General features: G+C 43.9%; 1 protein-coding gene across 1 annotated transcript in view; it reads right to left on the bottom strand.

The window, feature by feature from the left end:
- Positions 1 to 1,077: 1,077 nt before the first annotated feature.
- LOC124594420 overlaps positions 1,078 to 25,358 on the bottom strand; it is a 127,867-nt gene continuing 103,586 nt past the window's right edge. Inside the window, exons 4-7 of the mRNA XM_047132790.1 lie at positions 22,337 to 22,542; positions 18,678 to 18,785; positions 11,991 to 12,178; positions 1,078 to 1,541 (exon numbers count right to left, since the gene is read on the bottom strand). Coding sequence (XP_046988746.1) covers positions 1,508 to 1,541; positions 11,991 to 12,178; positions 18,678 to 18,785; positions 22,337 to 22,542 — 536 coding nt within the window. The 3' untranslated portion in view covers positions 1,078 to 1,507. The remainder of the gene's footprint in view (positions 1,542 to 11,990; positions 12,179 to 18,677; positions 18,786 to 22,336; positions 22,543 to 25,358) is intronic.

The following is a 25,358-nucleotide window of genomic DNA, read 5'->3' on the forward strand; positions in this document are numbered from 1 at the left end:
ACGTCTGTACGCGATATTTCCACACTCCTAAACATCCCTAGGTCCACTGTTTCCGATGTGATAGTGAAGTGTAAACGTGAAGGGACACGTACAGCACAAAAGCGTACAGGCCGTCCTCGTCTGTTGACTGACAGACACCGCCGACAGTTGAAGAGGGTCGTAATGTGTAAGAGGCAGACATCTATCCAGACCACCACACAGGAATTCCAAACTGCATAAGGATCCACTGCAAGTACTGTGACAGGTGGCAGGTGGGAAAACTTGGATTCCATGGTGTAGCGACTGCTCATAAGCCACACATCACGCCGGTAAATGACAAATGACGCCTCGCTTGGTGTAAGGAGCGTACACGTTGGTCGATTGAACATTGGAAGAACGTTGTGTGGAGCGACGAATCACGGTACACAATGTGGCGATCCGATGGAAGGATGTGGGTATGGCTAATTCCCGGTGAACGTCATCTGCCAGCGTGTCTAGTGTCAACTGTAAAATTCGGAAGTGGTGGAGTTATGGTGTGGTCGTGTTTTTCATGGAGGGGGCTTGCACCCCTTGTTGTTTTGCGTAGCACTATCACATCACAGGGCTACACTGATGTTTTAAACATCTTCTCGCCTCCCACTGTTGGAAAGCAATTCGATTGCATCTTTCAACACGATCGAGCACCTGTTCATAACGCACGGCCTGTGGCGGAGTGGTTACACAATAGCATCCCTATAGTAGACTTGCCTGCACGGAGTCCTGACCTGAATCTTACAGAGCACCTTTGGGATGTTTTGGAACGCCGACTTCGTACCAGGCCTCACCGACCGACATCTATACCTCTCCTCAGTGCAGCACTCCGTGAATAATGGGCTGCCATTCTCCAAGAAACCTTCCAGCGCCTGATTGAGCGTATGCCTGCGAGAGTGGAAGCTGTCATCAAGCCTAAGGGTGGGCCAACACTATAATGAATTCCTGCATTACAGATAGAGGGTGCCGCGAACTCTTAAGTCATTTCCAGCCAGGTATCCGGATACGTTTGATCACATAGTGTATAATACAGTCTTGCTATAAGGCTAAGAAAGTTTAAATTTCACGTTATATTATATGAATGTATTACAAAAATATTGTACAGTTGATGGATGGCATTCATTTCAAGGAAAGTCAATGATAAAATTTTTAAACCACGTTCCAAGATTGTTTTTACACATCGAAGAAATGGCAATATCAGATCCGCGATTTGTGCAGACGTATAACATTAGCTTCCTTTTCGCTGTCTTTCTCAGCGATGGACCACTGTGAGAAGTTCAAACATTATTCGTCGAGGAGAAAGTATTGTTGTCAGGCTCTCAAGTTATCAGAATACCATGTCGGTTTAATCTTGCATTTACTTTAGCCACAGGGAGCTTCCTCTGTATCCTCCGAAGTTTAGTTAATTGTCAGAGTGAGTACGCTGCAGCCGTTGTACCATCTCCATGCCTTTGGCGTCGGTCGAGAGAATCAGTGTTGTTGTAAGTTGTCTTTTTCGTCAGACCACGTTGTTGTCAGGATCTGGCACGCACCTTTAAAAAAAGAAATAAAATGTCAAAGGTTTTGTAGCATCTGACACATAAAAATTTCGTTCGAAAATGTATTCAGTATGTATACATGAAATTTAGCTCAAAATTTGGTGATACTGTCTATGAATTGCCATTGTGCCTCCCTGAGGCAGACTGTTAACTTTAGTATTACTGATGAGAACAGTATACAATGTTTAAAGAATAAGTTAAAAGAGGAGGTGAGATGAAGATGTGTAAAGAGATGCTAATCTGGAATTCAAGATATTCCATAGTAAATTTGTGTCGTCATTTGATAGTAGGTTTCCTAAAAAGAATTATCCAGAAAGTCAATTAACAAAAAAGCAAGTAATCCAGACTAAAATTTCACATAGTACAAAAAATGCTCTACTATTTTATAGAAACTTCTTAAAATGCCGAGAAATATGTATGTCCTGTCAGAAATTAATAACGCAAATAATAAGATTAAAACTGTACGGGATATTGTGAAATGTAAGACAAGACAAACAGTCAGTGAACAAGATACCACAGTGATTGAACTAAATGGCAATGTTGTGATTGATAATTCACAATCTACAAGTCTCTCTAACAAACACTTTCTAAATTTAGCAGCAAAAATTGAAATAAATGGTTCAGCATGCAACTTTGTAGGTAGGGGAACCTCAGCTATGAGTAATCATGTTGGGTATTACTAAACCGCTTCAGCTGTATTTAGTCCTTTATTATTAGATCACTGCAGATTTCATGGCACTAAAAGCCACATCTTCAGGTGAACGTCTGTATAACAATAAATCAAGAAGTAATAACAGCTCTGAAACATCCAACTATTTGATAATTTTCTAAAATTATTTTAAGATTTAAAATGTTTTAAAGAAGCTATTGGAAACTTTTACATGAGAATAGGTCACTATGGTATAATTTGTTTAGGGCCGGTCCACCATACTGAGTTCGAAACCGGGTGTTTTATTGCTTGACATATCGCCTTTTAGCGGTGTTTTGTTCTGACGGACAACGACTGTTAGGTACAAAGTTTCGAGCTTTTTAGCTCTAACGTTTTAGTTATGTAAGTACAAATATTTTAATATTATCATATAAGAGTTTCTAATAGTTATTTTTAAATTTTTAAAATCTTATAATCACTTCAGAAAATTACCACACTATTGGACGTCTCAAGGTTGTTATTATTTCTGAATTTATCGTTATATAGATGTTCCCCTGAAGATGCGTCATTTAGTGCCAAGAAACCAGTAATTATCTAAAAACAAAGGACTAAATATAGTTGAAGTGGTTTTTTAATACCCAAGACGATTAAATGGTTCAGTTGAAGAAGCAAGAGAAAAAATTAAAAATATCATTCCACAACACTTTTAATCACTTGGAAGTTGGAGAAATATCCTTCATTGAAATTAATAGAATTATGACCATTCCAAAAAGCTGAAGCTCAAATGAGATGGAATTTCAAACAAATTTTGAAAAGTGATTCTACTTTAATGAGTAATGTCCTTAGTGACATCTGTAATGCATCACTAGCACAGGGAATTTTTCGAGACAGATTAAAATATGCAGTTGTTAAACCTCTTTAAAAAGAAAGCCGACAAGAAAGACAAATAATTACCGTCCAGTTCCCTTATGTCTAGAATAGTGTCACATTTAATTAGAAACTGTTTACTTAGCACATCGCAGTGTGGATTCCATAAGTTTTGTCGGATTGCGAATGCTATTTGTACAGGTACACACACAATATTGCAAGCCTTGAATATATCATCAGTTGCCACTTTTTGTAATCTTTCCAAGGCGTTTGATTCGTAGATCGTATTACTTTCTTAGAAAAACTTAAGTTTCATGGATCTGAAGTCTTTACATACAGCTGGCTTGAATCATACTTAAGAAACAGGATGCCAAATGTTGTGCTGAGTTATTCGAACGATGTTGAAAGGAGAGAAAATTTTAGTGGCTAGTGAGAAATGACGAAGCTAGTGCCACAGGATTCAATTTTGGGCCACTCCTATTCTTCATACAGTGATTCTGCAAAACTTAAGGACGAGACAGATAAAGTTAAACAACATATTAACAACTCGACGAAGATGAAAAAGTGAGGCAGCATGTTGCTACAGGTCTCCCAGTAGCGTACAGAAAGCTGGATGTCCCACGTGTGAGGTCCGGAAGAACAGACACCGCACATATAACAGTAATATTCAAGCCTTGACGGTGTTTCATGATATCTCCAGTGTGCATACACACTAGATTCTACCTCTTGAGGGAATCATGAAATCCTGTAACATGCTGCAAGTAATGAGGAAAATGGATTTGGAGGGGGGGGGGGGAATTGGGTTGGAAGTGAAGCGTTCTCAGATGGGCGAAGCGATTAGGGCGACTGTTGGCGTAGAATGGGAAATCTGGATTCGAATTCCGGTCTGGCACAAATATTCAGTTGTCACTACTTAATTTATTCAATGTCTTCATGCAGCTGATGTCGGCATTTCTCTTTCATTATGTAATGACGTTTTAATACCCTGAAGATGGCAAAAATAAGTAAGTATAAAGAAAGAAGTAGATAAGCAATGTAGAGGGTGAGAATAATCGGTCACAGATCAGTATCAGCTAAAAATGAACAGCTTCACTAATCATTCAATACCCGTCAATATAGACGTCTCAGCTGATGCAGATATGAGAAAGAAACTGGTCACAGTACGAGTACGTCCCAGGACGTAAAACTTCCAAACACAGATCAAGCCCACGGGTAGGCAGGAAGGATAACCTACAATTTGATGCCTAAGCCTTACAGTTTACTGACCATTAGGGATAGTGGAACATACAGCAACGTCTTGCCACTGCACTGGCGTAAACAAGTTCTTTGCACATTACTGAAACACGAGCTTTTGCCGTCGTGTATTCCTCATCAACTGTTAATTTTTGTTATGGATTCGCCTCAGCATTAATGTTAAGCTGCATAGCGTTGTTATGCATCTCAAACGAACAAATTTGTTTTTCAGAAGACGATTCTAAAAAGGGTAAACACAGATTTATAAATTATTAAATATACTTTAAGATTACTTATCAGTAATCGACTATTTTAACGTAACCCACAGAAAGATCATAGCTTTAATTTAATTAGCACTCAACCGTGTTCAAGGACGACACTGTTCAGCCAGATTACTACGACCACCGACTTACTACCGATAAAAACCCTTCCAGGCGATGTCAGCGTCAGCTGGCGAGGAATTACTGCTAGTCAGGCACACGCACTGTGCATGTAGTATCAGTGAGCAAGCTGCCCTCGAGTAGAATGGGGAAGGCGCGCGATTTATCAGCGGTTGACCGAGGGTAGATTGGGGTACACCGGAGACTCTGCGCGAGAATTTCTGGTGTTGCAGGCGTGCTGTGGTAAGTGTCTTCAACACGCGTCGAAACCAAGATGAAACCATGTGCAGACATCGGAGGGTGGGTGGTGGGGGGGTGGGTGGGGGGGGCGGACGTCAGAGGCCGGGCAAACTGGTAAAACAGGGCTGGAAGTCAACTGTGGCGGAACTAACATTGGTAGCGTAGGGTACAAGTGTGTCTGAACACATAGTGCCCCAAACACTCCGAATGATGGGCCTCCGCAGCCGACGACGCATGCATGTGCCAATTTTAACTCCATGAGATCGGCAACTATGACTGAAATGGACACATGATCATCGGCACTGGACGTTGGCACACTAGGAGGTCGTAGGAAATCCTAATATCTTTTCATAGTGCCGATGGGAAGGCGCGAATCCGTTGTCTTCCTTGGTAATAGCTCCTTGACACCTGGGACTGCGGAACGGAAACAAGCTAGCGGCAGCTCCATTGTGGCCTGGGGAACATTCACATGGGCATCCATAGGCACGGTGGAGCTCGGGCATGGCACCATGACAACCAAGGGGCATCGTATACTGGTTGCAGACCGTGTACACCCCTTCATGGCAATCATTCTTCCCGCCGGCAGTGGCATTTTTCAGCGCGCCATGTCACGAGGCCAGGAGTGTGATGGAGTGGTTCGAGGAACACAGGGGCGAGTTCCAGTTGATATGGTCGCCCCCACATCTAGACAGATCTGAACCCGTTCGAACACATCTGGGAAGTGATTGAACGTGGCATCAGAGCTTATAGCCCCCCACCCCGTAATTTACGGGGATCAGGTGACTTGTCTGTTCAGATGTGGTGCCAGTTCCCTCCAGCGACTTACCAAGACCTCATTGCTTCCATGCCACGACCCGTCGGCGCTGTTATCTGTGCCACAAGTAGACATAACAGCTAGTAGGTAGGTGGTCATAATTTTCTGGCTGGTCTGGGTGTAGGTCTAATAGTTACATCCAGGCGAATGTAGAATCTGCTAAAACTAAAATACATACTCCTAAACGTTAACATTTTCATGAAAATGAAGTATAGAAGTAGTTATTCCTAGATTAGCGTGGAGAGCTACATCGAACCACTCTTCAAAATGATACCAACTATGAAAACAACAACAGCAGCCAAATATTTTAAGGTGCTTTTTGAGAAAAATATCTTCACCGTGATGGTAATACTTAGACAGCAAGTGTTAACTCTTTACTGATACACACAATCTTAACCCTAAGCTTAGAGAAGTGTACAAAACGCATCAGAGGTGATTGAACATGGTATGAGCTCGACCGTTTCCAGAATTTTAAATTGTGGAAAACATGGATACGTTTGAAAAAAATAATGGAAAAGTTAGGTGACTAACAACAGAAGGGATCTTCAACTCTGCACAGTCGTGTACGGTGCGTTGAAACTTATTGAGTCATTACACCTGTATGCCAAACCGCGTTTCGAGCCAGGAACCTTGGCTTCAGGTATTGCCGACTAAACATCTGGGCCGTTCACAAAGTTTCTCTCTTACTTCCTAATCTCAAATGATTCCACCCAAAAGGCAAGGATCATCCGTCAAGTTCTGGTCCGACACATGTTTTAAGTGAAATATTTACCAGCGAAAAAGTGCTCCTATAGGAGCACAAAATAGGACAATTCGCTTTTTGTTTAGAATATGATAATGATGATGATGTTTGGTTTGTGGAACAACTGCGCGGTCATCAGCGTCCGTAAAAAGTCCCAATCTTTACACTGTTCAATCTAGCTGCTTTCACGAATGATGAAATGACGAAGACAACAGAAAACCAGTCCCCGGGCAAAGAAAATCCCCAACCCGCCTGTGAATCGAGCCCGGGACCCCTAAACAGAGGCAGCAACGCTAGCCCTTAGACCACGAGCTGCGGACTCTGTTTAGAAGACTCTCACTGAAACATGGGGTACCAGATGCCTCATTCTGTCTTCCTCAGCGCCTTTAAAAATTTTCCCAAACATTTTTAAAGCTGTTACGGAAGGTAGAAACATGCAGCTGGCACCCCAGTTTTCAGTCAGAGTCTTTTGAACTGGAAGCATATTCGCCTTCTTCATGCTCTTATAGGAGTTTTTTCCACTGGTTCCCTTCTTTTCCCTGCCACAGCAGGGCATACTATCCATATGAAAAGAACACTATGGGCCAGTAAAATTCTGATAGTTTACTTATGCGAAATTGAAATAAAGCAAAACTAATTTTACATCTCAGACCGGATTTTACGTGCACAAAAATTTTGCATATGCTTCAGTTCTACAACATGGGGTTCCCAGATGATAGTAGAGATACTTTACAGCAAGGGCAGTCAACCTTTCTTACCTACCGCACACTTGTGTAGCTGTTAGCAGTAATATTTCTAATCGCGCACCAGTTCCACTGTAACGGCGATTGATGGGGTAGGGGAGTACCTTCATATCATAAAATCTATAATGCTGAGCTACAACAAGTTAAAGCATGTAACGATTACTTACCAGCTTTATATCTAAATCTGATGACAACTTAATGAAAATGTTTTCAAAACGCAACAGCCTACCGCTCACGACTAGCAAGCGATAGGGACCATGTTGACTAACACTGCTTTACAGCATATTTCTCCACGCTATCTCACTTTATAAAACACATTTTCGCCTTACACAGGATTTTATATATGCATTTTACGTGTACAGGTAGGGTAAAATTGAACCTATGTATCTCAGAAATGGATACAGGTATCAAGAGAATTTTCAAGTTTGTTCGAGATCAAGATCTTAGGAATATCTCGTGAAAAGTACACCCATTTGCTGTGGACTGCTGTCCTGGAATATGCGGCTCGGTTTTGGTACCGAAAAAAACATTTTTTGAGGCGTTTCTCGAAAACGGATAAAGATGGCACTTCTAGATTAACGCCTAGAGAATACGATGTTAAAATTTGAGCAATTTTATAATGTTATTTGTTATCTAGATTTCACCTCACACCGGATGTGCGTATTTTACGTGCTCATGTAAGGCAATTTTGAACTTCTGGATATCGAAATCGAATATAGATATCAATGAAGTTTTCAAAGTTATTCTACATTGTGATCTTAGGAATATATCGTAAAAATTTCAGCCACTTGCTGTGCTTAGCAGTCTTGGTATCCGCGGCTCTGTTTTGGTATGTAAAAACGACGAAAAGACCAGTTTTTGGAGTTTTCTAAGGAAAAGCCCATGAATTAACGGTGCCCCCATAAGCCCACTAAGGTCCCCGCTAGACCACACAAAATGAAAAAAATAAGAACCAACCGATTTGCTCCATTTGCCTCAGCAGGAGGAAGTGTGTAATATTCATACTTTGACTCTGTCCTGTAGGACACTAAGACGATCCTTCTGTTCGGTACGCATTTGTTTCCTAGTCCAAGACTATCCAAAAACACTTCAACCGAAGCATGAAACCATGAAGAATCCCGTTTATATGCACAGCGTATTGGAACATACTGATACGCGCTGCTGCTGCGGTCGCAGGTCCGAATCCTGCCTTGGGCTTGGATGTGTGTGATGTCCTTAGGTTAGTTAGGTTTAAGTAGTTCTGAGTCAGGGGACTGATGACCTCAGATGTTAAGTCCCATAGTGCTTAGAGCCATTTGAACCATTTGAACCTACTGATAGCGAATGCTGTCGCATGCGTAACAATTCTGGAAACAATCCCTACGTTCTAATGAAGCCGTTGCCATTTCTCAGAGATGTCTTTTCTTCCAGGAGCGACAATCAGCAAGGTATATAGGAGAGCTCCTTTGAAAATGGTTAAAATGGCTCTGAGCACTATGGGACTTAACTCCTGAGGTCATCAGTCCCCTAGAACTTAGAACTACTTAAACCTAACTAACCTAAGGGCATCACACACATCCATGCCCGAGTCAGGATTCGAACCTGCGACCGCAGCGGTCGCGCGGTTCCAAACTGAATCGTCTAGAACCGCTCGGCCACATCGGCTGACCGGAGCTCCTTTAACGTAAGACAGATGACTAAAAGCGTTACGAGAAAAGGGGGTATGACGTGTTTAGATCGGGAAGGATGTTGGCCATGAAGGCAAGGAACAGGATCCGAATGCCACTTCGCCATACACTTTTAAGCCGTCAGGAAATTTCGAGACTGTTCAGTGCTTAAAAAGTTATACTTAAGCGTATTTCCAGCACACAGCAATGTTATTTCTCACGGGGAGCACTTTCGTAAACGTTTTTGGTGAGCCACGTACGGAAGCCGGGCGGAAACCGCCAGCACGCGGTCGCCGCCACAGCCGGATGGAGATGCGGTCGCCGCATCCGCCACACAGCTCGCTCCTCACTCCTGACAGATGAGCACAACAGCTGTTTGCAGCACAGATTATCACTTCACTCACGAATGTCTTCTCTCATTACGTCTGTTTACGAGCGGTACGCACTCTATACTACTGGCCATTAAAATTGCTACACCACGAAGATGACGTGCTACAGAACCGAAATTTAACCGACAGGAAGAAGATGCTATGATATGCAAATGATTAGCTTTTCACAGCATTCACACAAGGTTGGCGCCGGTGGCGACACCTAGAACGTGCTGACATGAGGAAAGTTTCCAACCGATTTCTCATACACAAACAGCAGTTGACCGGCGTTGCCTGGTGAAACGTTGTTGTGATGCCCCGTGTAAGGAGGAGAAATGCGTACCATCACGTTTCCGACTTTAATAAACGTCGGATTGTAGCCTATCGCGATTGCGGTTTATCGTATGACGACATTACTGCTCGCGTTGGTCGAGATCCAATGACTGTTAGCGGAATATGGAATCGGTGGATTCGGGAGGGTAATACGGAACGCCGTGCTGGACCCCAACGGCCTCGTATCACTAGCAGTCAAGATGACAGGCATCTTATCCGCATGGCTCTAACGGATCGTGCAGCCACGTCTCGATCCCCCAGTCAACAGATGGGGACGTTATGCAAGACAACAACCATCTGCACGAACAGTTCGACGACGTTTGCAGCAGCGTGGACTACCAGCTCGGAGACCATGGCTGCGGTTACTCTTGACGCTGATCACAGACAAGAGCGCCTGCGATGGTGTACTCAGCGACAAACCTGAGTGCACGAATGGCAAAAAGTCATTTTTTTCGGATGAATCTAGGTTCTGTTTACTGCATCATAATCGTCGCATCCGTGTTTGGCGACATCGTGGTGAACGCACATTGGAAGCGTGTATTCGTCATCGCCATACTGGCGTATCACCCTGCGTGATGGTAGGGGATGCCATTGGTTACACGTCTCGGTCACCTCTTGTTCGCATTGACGGCACTTTGAACAGTGGACGTTACATTTCAGATGTGTTACGACCCGTGGCTCTACCCTTCATTTGATCCCTGCGAAACCGTACTTTTCAGCAGGATAATACACGACCGCATGTTGCAGGTCCTGTACGGGCCTTTCTGGGTACAGAAAATGTTTGACTGGTGCCCTGTTCAGTACACTCTCCAGATCTCTCACCAATTGAAAACGTCTGGTCAATGGTGGCCGAGCAACCGGCTCGTAACAATACGCCAGTCACTACTCTTGATGAACTGTGGTATCATGTTGAAGCTGCATGGGCAGCTGTACATGTACACGCTATCCAAGCTCTGTTTGACTCAATGCCCAGGCGTATCATGGCCGTTATTACGGCCAGAGGTGGTTGTTCTCGGTACTGGTTTCTCAGGATCTATGCACCCAAATTGCGTGAAACATGTCAGTTCTAGAATAATATATTTGTCCAATGAATACCCATTTATCGTCCTCATTTCTTCTTGGTGTAGCAATTTTAATGGCGAGTAGCGTAATTAATTTCAACAATTTCTCTTTTCATTTTGTAACAGGCCACTTGTTGGTTGCCTGTTCAATTATGGACCCTATTCTTAGCTTTGTAGCTCATTAGTTGGTTCGTTGTTTTTCTGTCGGAATGAATGTGTCAAGAATAAATTCGCTATCTCTTATTTCTCGTCACCCTTTTGTATACGGGACGATCAAAGTTTCCGTCTGAACGCGTTGCTGCAGTGCACACGAAACGTAGCGCGAACCCGATACAGGTACATCAAGAGTAGCCTGTCTACTCTCTTAGAGGAAGAACTGAAAGGAAAATAAAGCACTGCCAAGCTTGGTGATAACCACTTTGCTAATTCCAGAATGAGATTTTCCGTCTGCAGCGGAGTGTGCGCTGATATGAAACTTCCTGGCAGATTAAAACTGTGTGCCGGACCGAGACTCGAACTCGGAACCTTTGCCTTTCGCGGGCAAGTGCTCTACCAACTGAGCTACCCAAGCACGACTCACGCCCCGTCCTCACAGCTTCACTTCTGCCAGTACCTCGTCTCCTACCTTCCCAACTTAACAGAAGCTCTCCTGCGAACCTTGCAGAACTAGCACTCCTGAAAGAAAGGATATAGCGGAGACATGGCTTAGCCACAGCCTGCTGGATGTTTCCAGAATGAGATTTTCACTCTGCAGCGGAGTGTGCGCTGATATGAAACTTCCTGGCAGATTAAAACTGTGTGCCCGACCGAGACTCGAACTCGGGACCTTTGCCTTTCGCGGGCAAGGCGTTAAAAATTCGTCTTTAACGAAACTTGTGTTGTATATCTTCACATCGGAAATCTTGTTATCACATTCACACCGCCACCCCCAGTGTAATCGGACTTTACTTTGTGCCACCTGTACTTGCTTCACGCAGCCAATGAGAAAGACTGCACGTCATGAAAGCGCAAAAAGTAGTAAGACTGCTTCATACAGTAAAAGTAGAATTATGTCTACTACAGTTTCAAAAGAACAATTTCAAATATTTACCGTAAATTTCGAAAAAAAGGTAATATAAAGTAAGGATATCGGCCCCCGACATTGCCATTTTGGTATCGATATATAGCTGAAAAAGACGCATTCGACATATTTCAGTGTGTTTTGTAGAAATATCGATACGCCGGTACACCGATATCTTGTCGACAACACTAATTACGACGTTATGCAAGCTGCGGGCCCAGCATAGAAGACGATATTTAATATAACGTGAATAGTGACTGCACAACAACATGTACGATGAATTGAGAAGAGTCCCGGACTTACGTACCGGCAGGAGAGGGGGTCGACGTGGAAGCCGGTGCTGCAGAAAGGCGGCGAGCGGCACTCGCAGAGGCAGCGCCTGTGGTTCCAGCGCCGCACCCCCCTGCAGTGCGCCTGCGCCGCGGCGTGCCGGCACTGGCAGCTGCACGAGTTCTCGTCGTACCACTGCCACGGGCTGCAGTCCTCTGGCTGCACCTGTCACCATTCACAAGTACAGTAGTGTGGCGCACTTGCAGCTGCGTGAGTTGAAGTCGTAATACAGCTTCGAACTGCGGCCGCAGCAAGTGCTCACAAAATTACAGGTCTCAAGAGGCAGCGCATCCGCGCTGAGGTACTAGGTGGTGGAACTTTCCCTCACTGCAACAACACGAGCTATAGAAATGAGTCCAGACCTATGAAGAGACACAGATTCATAATGTCTGCTGTGGCATTCAGCTGCTAAATCACTATTGTATCTCCTCAGCAATTCCCATACTCCTCCTTCAGCGTATCGACAATACTGCTCTCTTTGGCATCTGTCAAACACCACAGAGATCTCGCCGGTTCAACTCCCCAATGTAACCAATGTCTCTTCAACATAAGACCAACAAATGTTTAGCTACCACTACTTTTGCATTGTGAAAAGTGGTTGAGTCTACGATTCAACACTGATTCATGAATTACAGGATGCATCACTCTCCACTACTGCTGACCAGGCATTTACTTAAACTCTGTCACTGACTCGCACTCTAAGATACCATTCTCCTAGTCTTGACTCAATACGAAAATAGAAGTTTCATGTACTCGCTATCCAGAACAAAGGCAACAATGGACTGAAGTTCAACACTCTGAGACCCAACAAAACACTTGCCTGATCCCTCCATATGTTTCTAGGTGCTTCAGTCTGGAACCGCGCGACGGCTACGGTCGCAGGTTCGAATACTGCCTCGGGCATGAATGTGTGTGATGTGCTTAGGTTAGTTAGGCTTAAGTAGTTCTCAATTCTAGTGGACTGATGACCTCAGATGTTGAGTCCCATAGTGCTCCGAGCCATTTGAACCATTTGAACCTCCATATGTTTGACAATATTACCAGAAATCCTGCACATAAAAAATTTCACATGTCCGTCCAAACTTTAAACAGCATACACTATGCACTACTTTCCGTATCTGCCTATACTTCTCATCATGCACTTTTCATAATTTTACAAATTATCTTGCACCAGCTGCAGACATGAAAGTAACCACCACCTATTTTCTCATCCATGTGCAGTTCTGGAACCCTTTAAAAACAATGTTAGCTCGTCCCCTTAATCAAACAAACACTTTCCACGTCCTTTGCTTATAATGCTCCAACAGTTCCCACTACAAATCCACGAAATAAATACTGAGCCACTCATCTGTGCGTTTAGGAAACTCTTCCTTTCGTCCGTCACATTGCTCGTTCCATCTCCTTGTCATTTCTAAATCCCCAATTAGCATCAGTTAGTAAATTAACCCGTCCATTTTCAACCCAGATTGTCCACATCATTCACACCCTTTTATAGAACACCCCATCCATATTCGTCTGCTGTGTCTGTTTAAAATTTGTGCCAGAGTGAGTTTCAACTGCAGATCTGCTTAAAGAAAGCAGTCGACTTAACCTACTAGGTCCTGCATGCACGCCTCTAGGACGGACTCATACTCCCAGCCTCACTGATGTTTCCCTCCTGTTACTCCCAAACACTGCAAGCAAAAGTTATCTAACGTGGGATTTGGGAACAGCATCACTGTGGGAAGAATTTCAGACCTCCTGATAGATAATTGGTATCACGGTAACTGTGTTATTGATCTGATCTTAATGATTTTATTTATTTTAAAGCCTCAATGGACATGAACCATCCTGGGTTTGCGGTACAGTCCAATCGCTCCATGGAATCCAACAGTAATGTAGTAATTCTAACAGAGTCTTTTTCTTGACTTGCAGTCTGCGCACCGTGTGCATTAACTTTACTAGGCAGCCATATCACCAGCACTCTCTACCATTCGTCAAATGATGGACATGATGGGATGACGACTCGTCTGAACAACATTAGCGATTGGGCCCCTTGAGCTGTTGTGACAGGAGATGGATGTAGCACTGAACACTACCTCTAACGAAGACATCCGATATCTCTATGATCGTCCCCCTGCCTTATTTCAGGACATTTTCTAACTCAAGCAGGCCTGACACGAAATTGAAATTATTGCCGAACATTATTTTTAACTGATTTGTGGCCATGTGATTATGACTACATACAACACACAGCGCTGGATACACTTTGGTGGATAAAAAGAGAAATCATGACATCCGATCTGAACTGAACTGAGCGTAACTGACGTAATAAAACAATATCAGGTTGGTTGATTGATTTGGGGGGAAGAGACCAAACAGCGAGGACATCGGTCCCACCGGATTAGGCAAGGAAGTCGGCCTTTCGAAGGAGCCATCCCGCCATTTGCCTGAAGAGATTTAGAGAAATCACGGAAAATCTAAATCACGATGGCCGGACGCGGGCTTGAACCGCCGTCCTCCCGAGTGCTAGCCACTGCGCCACCTCGCTCGATCAGTATCAGTTAAGATGGAAAGAACAGATAGACCGTATGCTAAATTCAAGAATCACTAAAGCCATAGAACGATATAGACGAAGAGGCAAAAGGTTTTTAGGAAGATCAATGAAGAGATGGCTTGACCAGTTTTGAAGGAAACGGAACAGACGAAGAAGTCCAATCCTTGATATCGATGTAGACGTGTGCACTACGTGAACAGGTCTTCATTTGTGACAGTTACTTTAGAGTGTTCATTTGTCGTTTTCCATTAGAGTAACAGACCTCTCACGGGCGTCACACCTCACATAAACCAAATCGCTACACAAAAGTTCCATCGCCACATCTGTCGCAGTGTACACAAACAAACCGTCGCACCACGAAGGAATTATCCGAATGGGACGAAAATCGGTAAATGTGATATACATGTGTATATAAACAAATGATTACAATTTCAGAAAAGTTGAGTGATTTACTCAAGAGAAAGAACAGCTTAATAACGTGTTGTTCCACCTGTGGTCCTTATGCAAACAATTATTCGGTTTTGGATTGACTAATAGAGTTGTCGGATGTCCTCCAGCGTGGAAAAATGCCAAATTGTGTCCAACTGGCGCCTTAGACTGTCAAAATCCCGAGCTGGTTGGAGGGCACCGCCCGTAATGCCCCAAACGTGTTTCTCAGACGCGGAGGCCAAGGTAGGGTAAGGCGTCCTGGTACGAAATGAAATGGTACCCCATACCAGTACTTTTGGGTGTCGGGCCGCATGGCGGGCGGCAGTCAAGTTGGTATCCCACCGCTGTCCGGGGCGTCTGCAGACACGTCTTCGCTGATCATCGCGGCCTGTAATCTCATTCAGAGCTGACGGTCTGGGGTGCTATTTCATTTCATACTAGGACCCCTTTGGTTATAATCCGCGGCACCCTTACAGCACAGCGATACGTCGACGATCTTCTATGCTCGGTTTTGTTGTCCTTCACGGAAAGCCAGCCGGCCGGTGTGGCCGTGCGGTTCTAGGCGCTTCAGTCTGGAACCGCGCGACCGCTACGGTCGCAGGTTCCAATCCTGCCTCGGGTATGGATGTGTGTGATGTCCTTAGGTTAGTTATGTTTAAGTAGTTCTAAGTTCTAGGGGACTGATGACCACAGATGTTAAGTCCCACAGTGCTCAGAGCCATTTGAACCATTTTTGAACGGAAAGCCATCCCGAGCTTACATTTCACGAAGACAATGCCCGCCAGCACACCAGCACATGGTGAGAGTGTCTACTGCTTGTATTCGTGCTTGTAAAACCATGACTTTGGCAGTAAGGTCGCCGAATCTCTCCCCAGTTAAGAATGGGCACGGTCCTTCTACCAGCTGGGCGTTTGGTCGAACCAACGCACCAATTGGATAGAATTTGGCACGATATACCTCAAGATGACACACAACAAATCTGGCAGTCAATGCCAAGCAGAATATCTGCTTGCATGAGAGCAAGAAGCGGACCAACGCTTTACTGACTTGCTCAGTTTGTGACGCTCTTTCTCTTGAATATATCATTCAATATTTCTGAAATTGTAATCATTTGTTTGTCTGCACATGTACGAAACGTCTGCCTATTTCCGCACCTTTCGGATAATTTCTTTGTCTGAGATTATCGAATAGTTGTAGTTCATGCAAAAAGACTCTGCCGTCCCTCTTTCTATCCAGTTCTTCAGGCCTCTGTAAGAAGTTAGTGCCATCAGTTACTGCAGTCTTCAATCAAAACGTCATGTGCTCGTGATTGTTATCCCTTGATCTCTCGAGATCGTACAGAACATCGTGCCTGATTCATGGAATGCCGAAAACAAGAGCGAAAAGGGCGAGACAATTTGAACTCTGGAGACTCCAAGTGCACTCATGGTGCTCATTGCAATACGAAGCCTCAGAGGACGATAATTCCGCACTTATTTGAGTACACATTCCGCAGCAGAAATAGCTTATCGTACGAATAAAGGAGAAGAATTCCGTCATCATTTTTCACCTTTTCATACACTACAACGCTCCTCTCTCCACCGCCACAACAGACCTGTAGTTTTATACGAAAGAAAAGCTGACAGTAGTTGATGCCATCGTATAAGGAAGGAAAAAAGAAAGAAAGATTAGAGTTTAACATTACGTCGATAACATCGTCGTCACTAATGGGGCACTGTGATACGAAACTTAAACAAGACGTGATCATGTGATATACGTAAAGTACAACAATAAATAATCATGTATATCAGATGCCAAAAGTAACTGTACCCTTAAGAAGCAGTCATATATCTCTTCAATGAAACGCAACTGTGAAATCGCATATTATTTTTAGTAGTGCGCGACATTCATCCAACAGTATGGAGGTGCTCGCTCCGTAGGTTCATGTTCAGTTGACTGGAATGATGAGGAGATCTGATACCTCGGCTTTGCCCCAATGTTCTTGATTAAATAAATGTCAGACGTCTTTACAGTAGTGATTGTGACATTGTTGGTTGGGTTCCGTCCGTAGGCTGGGGACGTTAAGCTTAATTTGCGCGTTGGTGTTTTTCGAAGAACGGATGAACGGCCGATTTTGGTATAATGCCCCGTTGACCACGAAATCATTTGAGAGGCGGCTTCTCGAGAATAACGTGCTATGCGTTGGTTCCCGGTTCGCACTACCTCTACTAAAATGTTTCCAAGGGAGGAAATAAAAGCAAGCTAAACGTAATGACAAATAAAATGCAGTCGGACCTCCTTGACCACATATCCGACCTTCGAAAAACCGAAGCACCTGACAAACTATTGCTCTTGATTTGCAGCGAAAGCACCCCACTTCCTTCTATCAAATTTCGTGTATGGCTTCTCGATTTCCCTTGTCCAGAGCAGGTCACAGAAAGTTTTCAAAATTCAGTCTTTCAGCGAGTCCGTACTGATTAGTTTTGCCTCCATAAAGATCACTCGAATCGATGCTGCCCTTTCTTTTCTTTTGACACCTCTCTGCTCGCTCCTGTTTCTTTGTGAAACCTCTCCGAAATGTTCATATTAAGCGTCTCATACAGTCCATAAACTATTCTACTAACGTCATGGGAAATCATCTGACGCTTAGAGTCGTCCACAAAGTTATGCAGAGGCACTCAGCGTGTACCGGGAACCTTCCAAAATGCCAGCTACACTTCATCTTAATTATATACATTCTCTGCTAGATGCAAGTAAATGGAAATGTCTCCTGAAACGGTTCGAAAACATTCTTTCTATTTACAGCTAGCTACAGTCTCAGTGACAGAAAATGTGTGTCCGTGAGGGCAATCTATCACGCCAGCTTAAGCAGTGTAAAGTTTCTACCCGAATTGAAATCCAGATAGGGTAATTCCTTACTAAAGAAGTATTCCCGAAAGTCTTGGAAACGGTGACAGGGGAGTAATCAGAGAACCCTTAGTGACGTTGGATATGACTGCCGTACTAATGTCTTGGTTCAGTATGATGTCTTACCTTCTGACTTCAGGAATGCTTTATTGTGAACACGTGATCACATAATTTTTATGTTGTTCCTGAGGATGGAACAGTTGGTAAAGCTACAGTATTTGCTCTCGGTAAACTGTAGGAACATCGCAAAGCATGTACAGTGCAGTGCGCTACAATTTGCAGCTGAGACGTTTAAACTGGAAACACATGATGCAGAACAACTAAACGAAAAGGGAAAAATACTGAAGAAACTTTTGGGCCCTAAAAGAAGTGATGAGAGATAAATGCGAAGACCTAGGGGAGAATTGTACAGGGGTCTGAAGACAATATCAGGATACACCAGAAAAGGGAAAGATTTGTGGTACATTTATTGAAGATAAACAACCGCTACACAAGAGAGAAGACAGGGACCAAGTGGATTGTTTAACTCAGAAAGGACTGGGAATCAACGTGGAAGGGCAGGAAAAGTGGAGAAGCAAGTATACAACGACCAATACACCATAGATCAACGACAGAGAAGGATAGAAAAATGTCAATGACTCACCAGTGGTGCAAACAAGAGAGAAGGGTACTGATGATCGCGGAACATGAGCGCAAGAAGAGACCAGAGAGGATGAAGAGGTTCTGGAGAAGAAGAAAATTCAATTCATGAAGGGTCCTACAGAGGCCGTAAGGTAAGAAGAAGAAAGCAGATGTTAGAATAGGCTACGGTACCTTGCAGACACAACCGCACTCTACGTGGCTCTCCACCGGGATAACCTTGACGTGAACGCTCTCCTTCAATGTCCCATTGGCTAGCAACCGGCTGGTTACAGACAGCACCTGCGGATAAACAACAGCCACAAATCAAAAACTCGACATCATACGAAAGGGTGAGTAAAACTAGAGAAATAAGCATCTAGTCTGCATGTAATATATACTCCGCAAGCCACATTATGGAGTGTGGCGGAGATTACTTCAGGTACCACTATCTGTTTGTCACTTCCTGTTCCATTCGGGAATGACGCGTTGGAAAAGTTACTATCGGTAACACTCTGTGTTAGCACTACTTTCTTGGATTATCTCGCTGCGGACATTTCGTGAGACGTTTGTGAGAGGAAGTGATGTGTTACTCAGTGCCGTAAAATAAAAATGTAATGTTCCTTCCAGCATGCATGCTGATGGTTGTTTGCACTCGCAACTGTGAATACATATCATGTAAAAAGTAAAGGAGTCAAAATCCGTTATGTGGCTTCCGCAGATGACCTAAGCACCTTCTACAAAGACGTACATTCAGCCATAATTCAGATAAATCTCTTGCTGAAAGAAAAATCAATGTATGCACATACGTATACAACCAAAAAGAAGTACACGACTAATGTCTTATATACTCCGAAATCACTAAAAACAGACTTCAGAAGAATAAACAAAATTCAGAAGCTCAAAATCTTGGAAAAAGTATACAAATAAATGGGATAATATATAAGCTAATGACACGAGAGCCTGATTGACAGTGATTGTGTACGAACTCTCCAATGCTACATACAATAAAAAGAGTCATTTCCCATAAAAACAAAAATCAGGAACTATTCCATTGTAACAAGACATCAAGCACTTTTCGTAGCAGAATGCATTGCTTCACTCAGATTAGAAGAAATGGAGAGGAACTGAGAAGGAGATAAAAATCCTTAAAAATTCTGGGGTCGGAAACAGATGGAAATTGCAAATATAGCGAGTAACAAAGAACGAAACTGAAGAAGATTTTACACAATTCGGAAAAAATTGTCACTTTATGTGGTCATATAAAAAGAAGTGAGGAAAGTAGGCTAACTACACAAATATTTCAATACTTCAACAACAAAAAGAGGAAAAAATAAGTAGATCGAGGAAAGTCAAAAGACTTAGAAGAAAGAAATATTTCTGAAGAAGATATCTAATACAGAGGAAACTTCATGACCTAAGTTAAGGAAAAGGAAAAAAGAGCGCAAAGGAATCGTAACTGAGGAACACAGGAAACAGCAGTATGAAAGAATGAAAAAAAAAATTGTGAAGAAAGGAAAAAGAAACCGATCGGTCATAGACGCAGCAGCCATGGACTGTGCGGCTGGTCCCGGCGGAGGTTCGAGTCCACCCTCGGGTGTGGGTGTGTGTGTTTGTCCTTAGAATGATTTATGTTAAGTAGTGTGTAAGCTTAGGGACTGTTGACCTTAGCAGTTAAGTCCCATAAGATTTCACACACATTTGAACATTTTTTGGAAAAAGAAAGTCTTCCGGAAATAATAAATCATAAGTGACTGTTGCACATTGTCCATAATTGGACGGATACGACGAAAAAGTATTTGAGAGATATTTCGTCACAACTGGAAAGAGTCCTGAGTTTCTGACAAGTTCGATACATCCTTCACCCATCCACTGAAACTCAGGTGTTACGTGATTATGTTAGGATCGACTGAGGTCTGCGCAAAGTAGGTGAGCGCAGAGGTAATTACTGTGATCTCGCTTACAGAGAGAATCAATGATTCAAATTGTTAAAGACAGGCGTTCACAACAACAGCCATACAAACCTGTTGACTTCGAGGTTGTCTCTGTCAGAAAAAGGAGAAAATGTTTACGTTAGACCCAGGAATGGATGTATATCACGATACACCCCAGAACTGTTATACTTTCACTAGTTCCACTTACTCTGGTGTTATTTGCAGAAGGGTTTTTGGAGTGAACATGGTGGGGTGTAGCTACGCCTATGGGAGGCCGTCTTAGGCACCTCTTCTCCGTACTGCAAGTGACTTTTTTTCCGCGTTGTTAGTTTTTATCTGATGACGACGAAAATCGAAATGTCGGGCTGACTGATAAATACACACTAAGAAAAAAAAAGACGCACCTCAAAGGAGTTATCTGAACGGGGCGGAAATTGCTAGATACGGTGTACACGTACAGAAAACATTGGATGGTTTATTCAATAGAAAAAGCTCTCGTTGCTCCAACTCTGTTCATTATACAAGCAGTTATTCGGCTTGGCATTAATTGATCGAGTTGTTGGATGCTCTCCTGGGGATACCGTACGAAATTCTATCCAACTGGCACGTTAGATGGTCAACATCACGAGCTGATTGGAGGGCTCTGCCTATAATGCTCCAAATGTTTTCAATTTTGGAGATATCCGGCGACCTTGCTGACCGAGATAGGGTTTGGCAAGCACGAAGATAAGCAGTAGAAACTCTCACCGTGTGTGGGCCAGCATTATCTTGCTGAAATGAAAGTCCGCGATGGTTTGCCATGAAGGTAGCGCTTTGCTGTAAGGCTGCCGCCGATGACGACCAAAGGGATCCGACTGCTATGAAAAGAACTAGCACCACAGACCGTCAGTTCTGGTTGTCTGGCTCTATGGCGGGCGACGGTAAGGATGGTATCCCACTGCTGTCCAGGGCGTCTGCAGACACGTTTTCGGCCCGGAATGTCATTGACTGGAGTCGAATTGTCTTCAGTGCTGAGTAGCGGAGACAAGTCTGGAGACGCCCCGAACACTAGGAGGACGCCAATCAGACTGTCGCCCGACATACGGCCTGTCAACTAGCAGTGATGGTCTGGGTGTCATTTCATTTCACAGCAGGACCCTTTGATTCCTATCTACAGTACTCTTACAGCACAGCGATACCTAGACCACCATCAATGGCCTGTGATATTGATTAGTCTTCGTGTTTGCCAAACAATATCGTGGCCAGCAAGCTCGAAAGATCTTTCCCAGTGAGACCATTTAGATCATTATGGTTAGGGCTCTCCAATCAGCTGAGGATTTCAACAATCATCTAACGCGCCACTTGGACAGAATTTGGCACGATAACCTTCAGACGACATCCAGCAACTACATCAACCCGTGCCATCCCGAACCTTGCATAGGGACCAGAGGTGGTCCAACGCGTTATTGCTCAATTTGTGAAGCTCTTTCTCTTGAATAAAACCTCCAAGTTTTCTGAAACTGTAATCATTTGTTTGTCTGTAATTTACATCACATCTAACCATTTCCGTGCCATTCGCATAATTCCTTCCTGATGCGTCGATTTTTTTGTGCTCTGCAAACATTTGACTGCTGTAAGTGCGCAATAACGAAACCAAAGATATAATTTAACCCATCCAGTGGCTGTCATAGATACTGTTACTATTCAGCGTCTGTGTTTGCCGTAGAGCCTGTAGCAACTGAAATAATGGACTCGGGGAATTACTTCACGGGCAGACAGCCCCTGTCGGAGTTGCAAAGACACGTTACACGCTCCGCCAGCGCATAGTCGCCTTCACACTCTCAGCTCCCTTGGCTCGAACGACGCAGGCTCCGGGAATGTCCTGAGAGGACTGTTTGCAGTTGGCAGCAGGGCTGTGCGGTAGTGTTGGACGGTACTCGCCTTGCGCTTGACGGTGGCGGTCTTGGTGGGCGCGCAGTGCTCGCCGTCTCCCGGGCAGTCGCAGCCGGCGCAGCGCCTGACGGCCACGCAGCTGGGGAACGTGATGGCGTCGTGCTGCGTCACGTTCAGCGTCACCATGGCGCGCCGCGGCTGGCAGCGCAGGCCCGTCAGGCGCCGGTGCAGCGACACCAGCTGTTCCGGCGACACTGCGGGCACCACACACCGCTTCTGCAGTAATGCTATCGAGTCCGTGCTAGACTGGGTTTACGAGACTACGGTTCTCTATGGCATAAAAGACAAATTAAAACAATGATTTTTGAGAAGATTTCTCTAGTTGAAAATGAACATGAACAGTCACTAGAGCAAGAAACTTCTTTTTTATGAGGTTACCAGTTTAGGTCCGTTGTAGACCATCTGCAGACCTCACACCATGATGGTAGACGGTGGCTGCGAACAGAGCAGGCGCGACGACTGCACGAATGCTAGCGTTCGTGGAGTTGTCACGCCTGTTCCGTTCGCAGCCACCGTCTATCATCATGGTGTGAGGTCTGAAGATGGTCTACAACGGACAGAAACCCGTAACCTCATAAAAAAGAAGTTTCTTGTGGTAGTGACTGTTCATGTTGGGTTTTAAAAAGTTAAAACAATTAGCTGTGTCGATCACTTTCTTTCTCACGACGCGTTTCGAGGGTTTGCACCCTCATCTTAAGGTACAACAGCGGAATACATTGACCTTTTGTTTGCTGGATGTACCCAGCTGTCTGTTCTGTACATAGTTTCGCTGCAAATCAGGTATAATCTGCACTAGTTATCGTAATATGACACTGGATTTGTAAATTTTTAATAATAGTAAAGCTACTTTCAAGATGTTACAGCTGAAAGAACCACGAGATTTATTATTCATATACATTTTCATCATCATGTGGCACACTAACACGAAACAGAAGCACAAAAAGTCCAGAGATTGTGCACATATAGTAGAAATGAAGCGTCTTCTAAGGCAAAGAGCATTATCAGCTTCCATTGCGAATTGCCCCTAAGAGTCGTCAGGGGCATTTCTTCTGATGTTTCGACATATATTTGCTATTCCGTTTTTGCAGTGTGTAGCTGGAGTCAGCCCAAATAAAAATGGTTCAAATGGCTCTGAGCACTATAGGACTTAACATCTGAGGTCATCAGTCCCCTAGAACTAAGAAGTACTTAAACCTAACTAACCTAAGTACATCACACACATCCATGCCCGAGGCAGGATTTGAACCTGCGACCGTAGCGGTCGCGCGGTTCCGGACTGAAGCGCCTAGAACCGCTCGGCCACAGCGACCGGCGTCACGTCTTTAATTCGACACCTAGTGTCGACAGTCAGCATTAGTTTGTTCCCTGTTATAAAGATAATGATTTCTAAAGCGCTGTTTTACGAACCCATTCTAGAGAGCGATCCAAAATTAGACCACTGCAATATTCGTCTTACCGTGACAGTTTAGCAGGGACACTAAGAATAATCAGTACTCCAGTAGTGATTGAGCAGCACCATTGCACGCCGGTATCACTCAGCACGTGCCAGGACAGTGCTGTCGTTGCAGGAGTGCTGTTTATTCTTACATCCGATGTTCATCGATAAAACGAATATCGGGCAGGACTAATTCTGGACCGCTCTCTTGAATGGGCGATTAGAATCCTCTTTAAAAATCATTTTGTTTGAAACGGGAAACAAACCAGCATTTTCCATCTACACTGGGAGTCGTATGAAAGACGTGACTAACAGTATTTGTTTGGGGCCACTCCAGGTACACATTCAGAAAACGAAATTACAAGTACCGGGTGATCAAAAAGTCAGTATAAATTTGAAAACTAAATAAACCACGGAATAATGTATATAGAGAGGTAAAAATTGACACACATGTTTGGAATGACATGGCGTTTTATTAGAACAAAAAAAAAAAAAAATGTCCGACAGATGGCGCTGGACAGCAAAACGTCAGTGACTGCACATGACAATCATGTATAAAAGGAGCTGTAATGAGAGAGAGAATCAGATGCGCCAGCAGTTGCAGCATGTTGACGTTACCTAAAAAGGCGCTGTTAGTGAAGCTGTATTATCAGACGCGTGAAAGATCTCTTGCGCGCGTCGTTTAGTGATGATCGTGTGCTCAGCCGCCACTTACGTCATGCTTGGCCTCCCAGGTCCCAAACCTCAGTCCGTGCGATTATTTGCTTTGGGGTTACCTGAAGTCGCAAGTGTATCGTGATCGACCGACATCTCTAGGGATGCTGAAAGACAACATCCGATGCCAATGCCTCACCATAACTCCGGACATGCTTTACAGCGTTGTTCACAACATTATTCCTCGGCTAAAGCTATTGTTGAGGAATGATGGTGGACATATTGAGCATTTCCTGTAAAGAACATCATCTTTGCTTTGTCTTACTTTGTTATGCTAATTATTGCTATTCTGATCAGATGAAGCGCCATCTGTCGGACATTTTTTGAACTTTTGTATTTTTTTTTTTTTTTGTTCTAATAAGACCCCATGTCATTCCAAGCATGTGTGTCAATTTCTACCTCTCTATCTACATTACTCCGTGATTTATTCCGTTTTCAAATTTATACTGACTTTTTGGTCACCCGGTATCTGCCGAAACGCCAGAGAAAACGCGCCTGACAGCTATTAGGTGGAATACCCTGTGTGTACAGGGTGTTGTAGGCATAGGTACAGATATTCTGATAATTGGTACCTTAATGTGTACCAACTCGCGTGTGTTAGTTGTTTTTTCTCAGCGTTTAATGGTCTTTCACACAAACAGATCACATAATGTACTACCTGATGTTTTCTGCACGCTTGTAACTCCACAGCGAAGTATGCGCTTGACAGCAAAGACAATTCATTCTGCGTCGATGCGTCCACACTTCAGTGCCTAACCTTCTGCCCAATGGACATTAAGCAATGCATACTTGGAGGTACTAACCGACCTAAAAACATAATATTCCTAAGAGCTATCAAATGAAGTAAGTAGCGATATAATG

Source organism: Schistocerca americana, chromosome 2 (genome assembly GCF_021461395.2).
Source record: "Schistocerca americana isolate TAMUIC-IGC-003095 chromosome 2, iqSchAmer2.1, whole genome shotgun sequence".
NCBI classification, from domain to species: domain Eukaryota; kingdom Metazoa; phylum Arthropoda; class Insecta; order Orthoptera; family Acrididae; genus Schistocerca; species Schistocerca americana.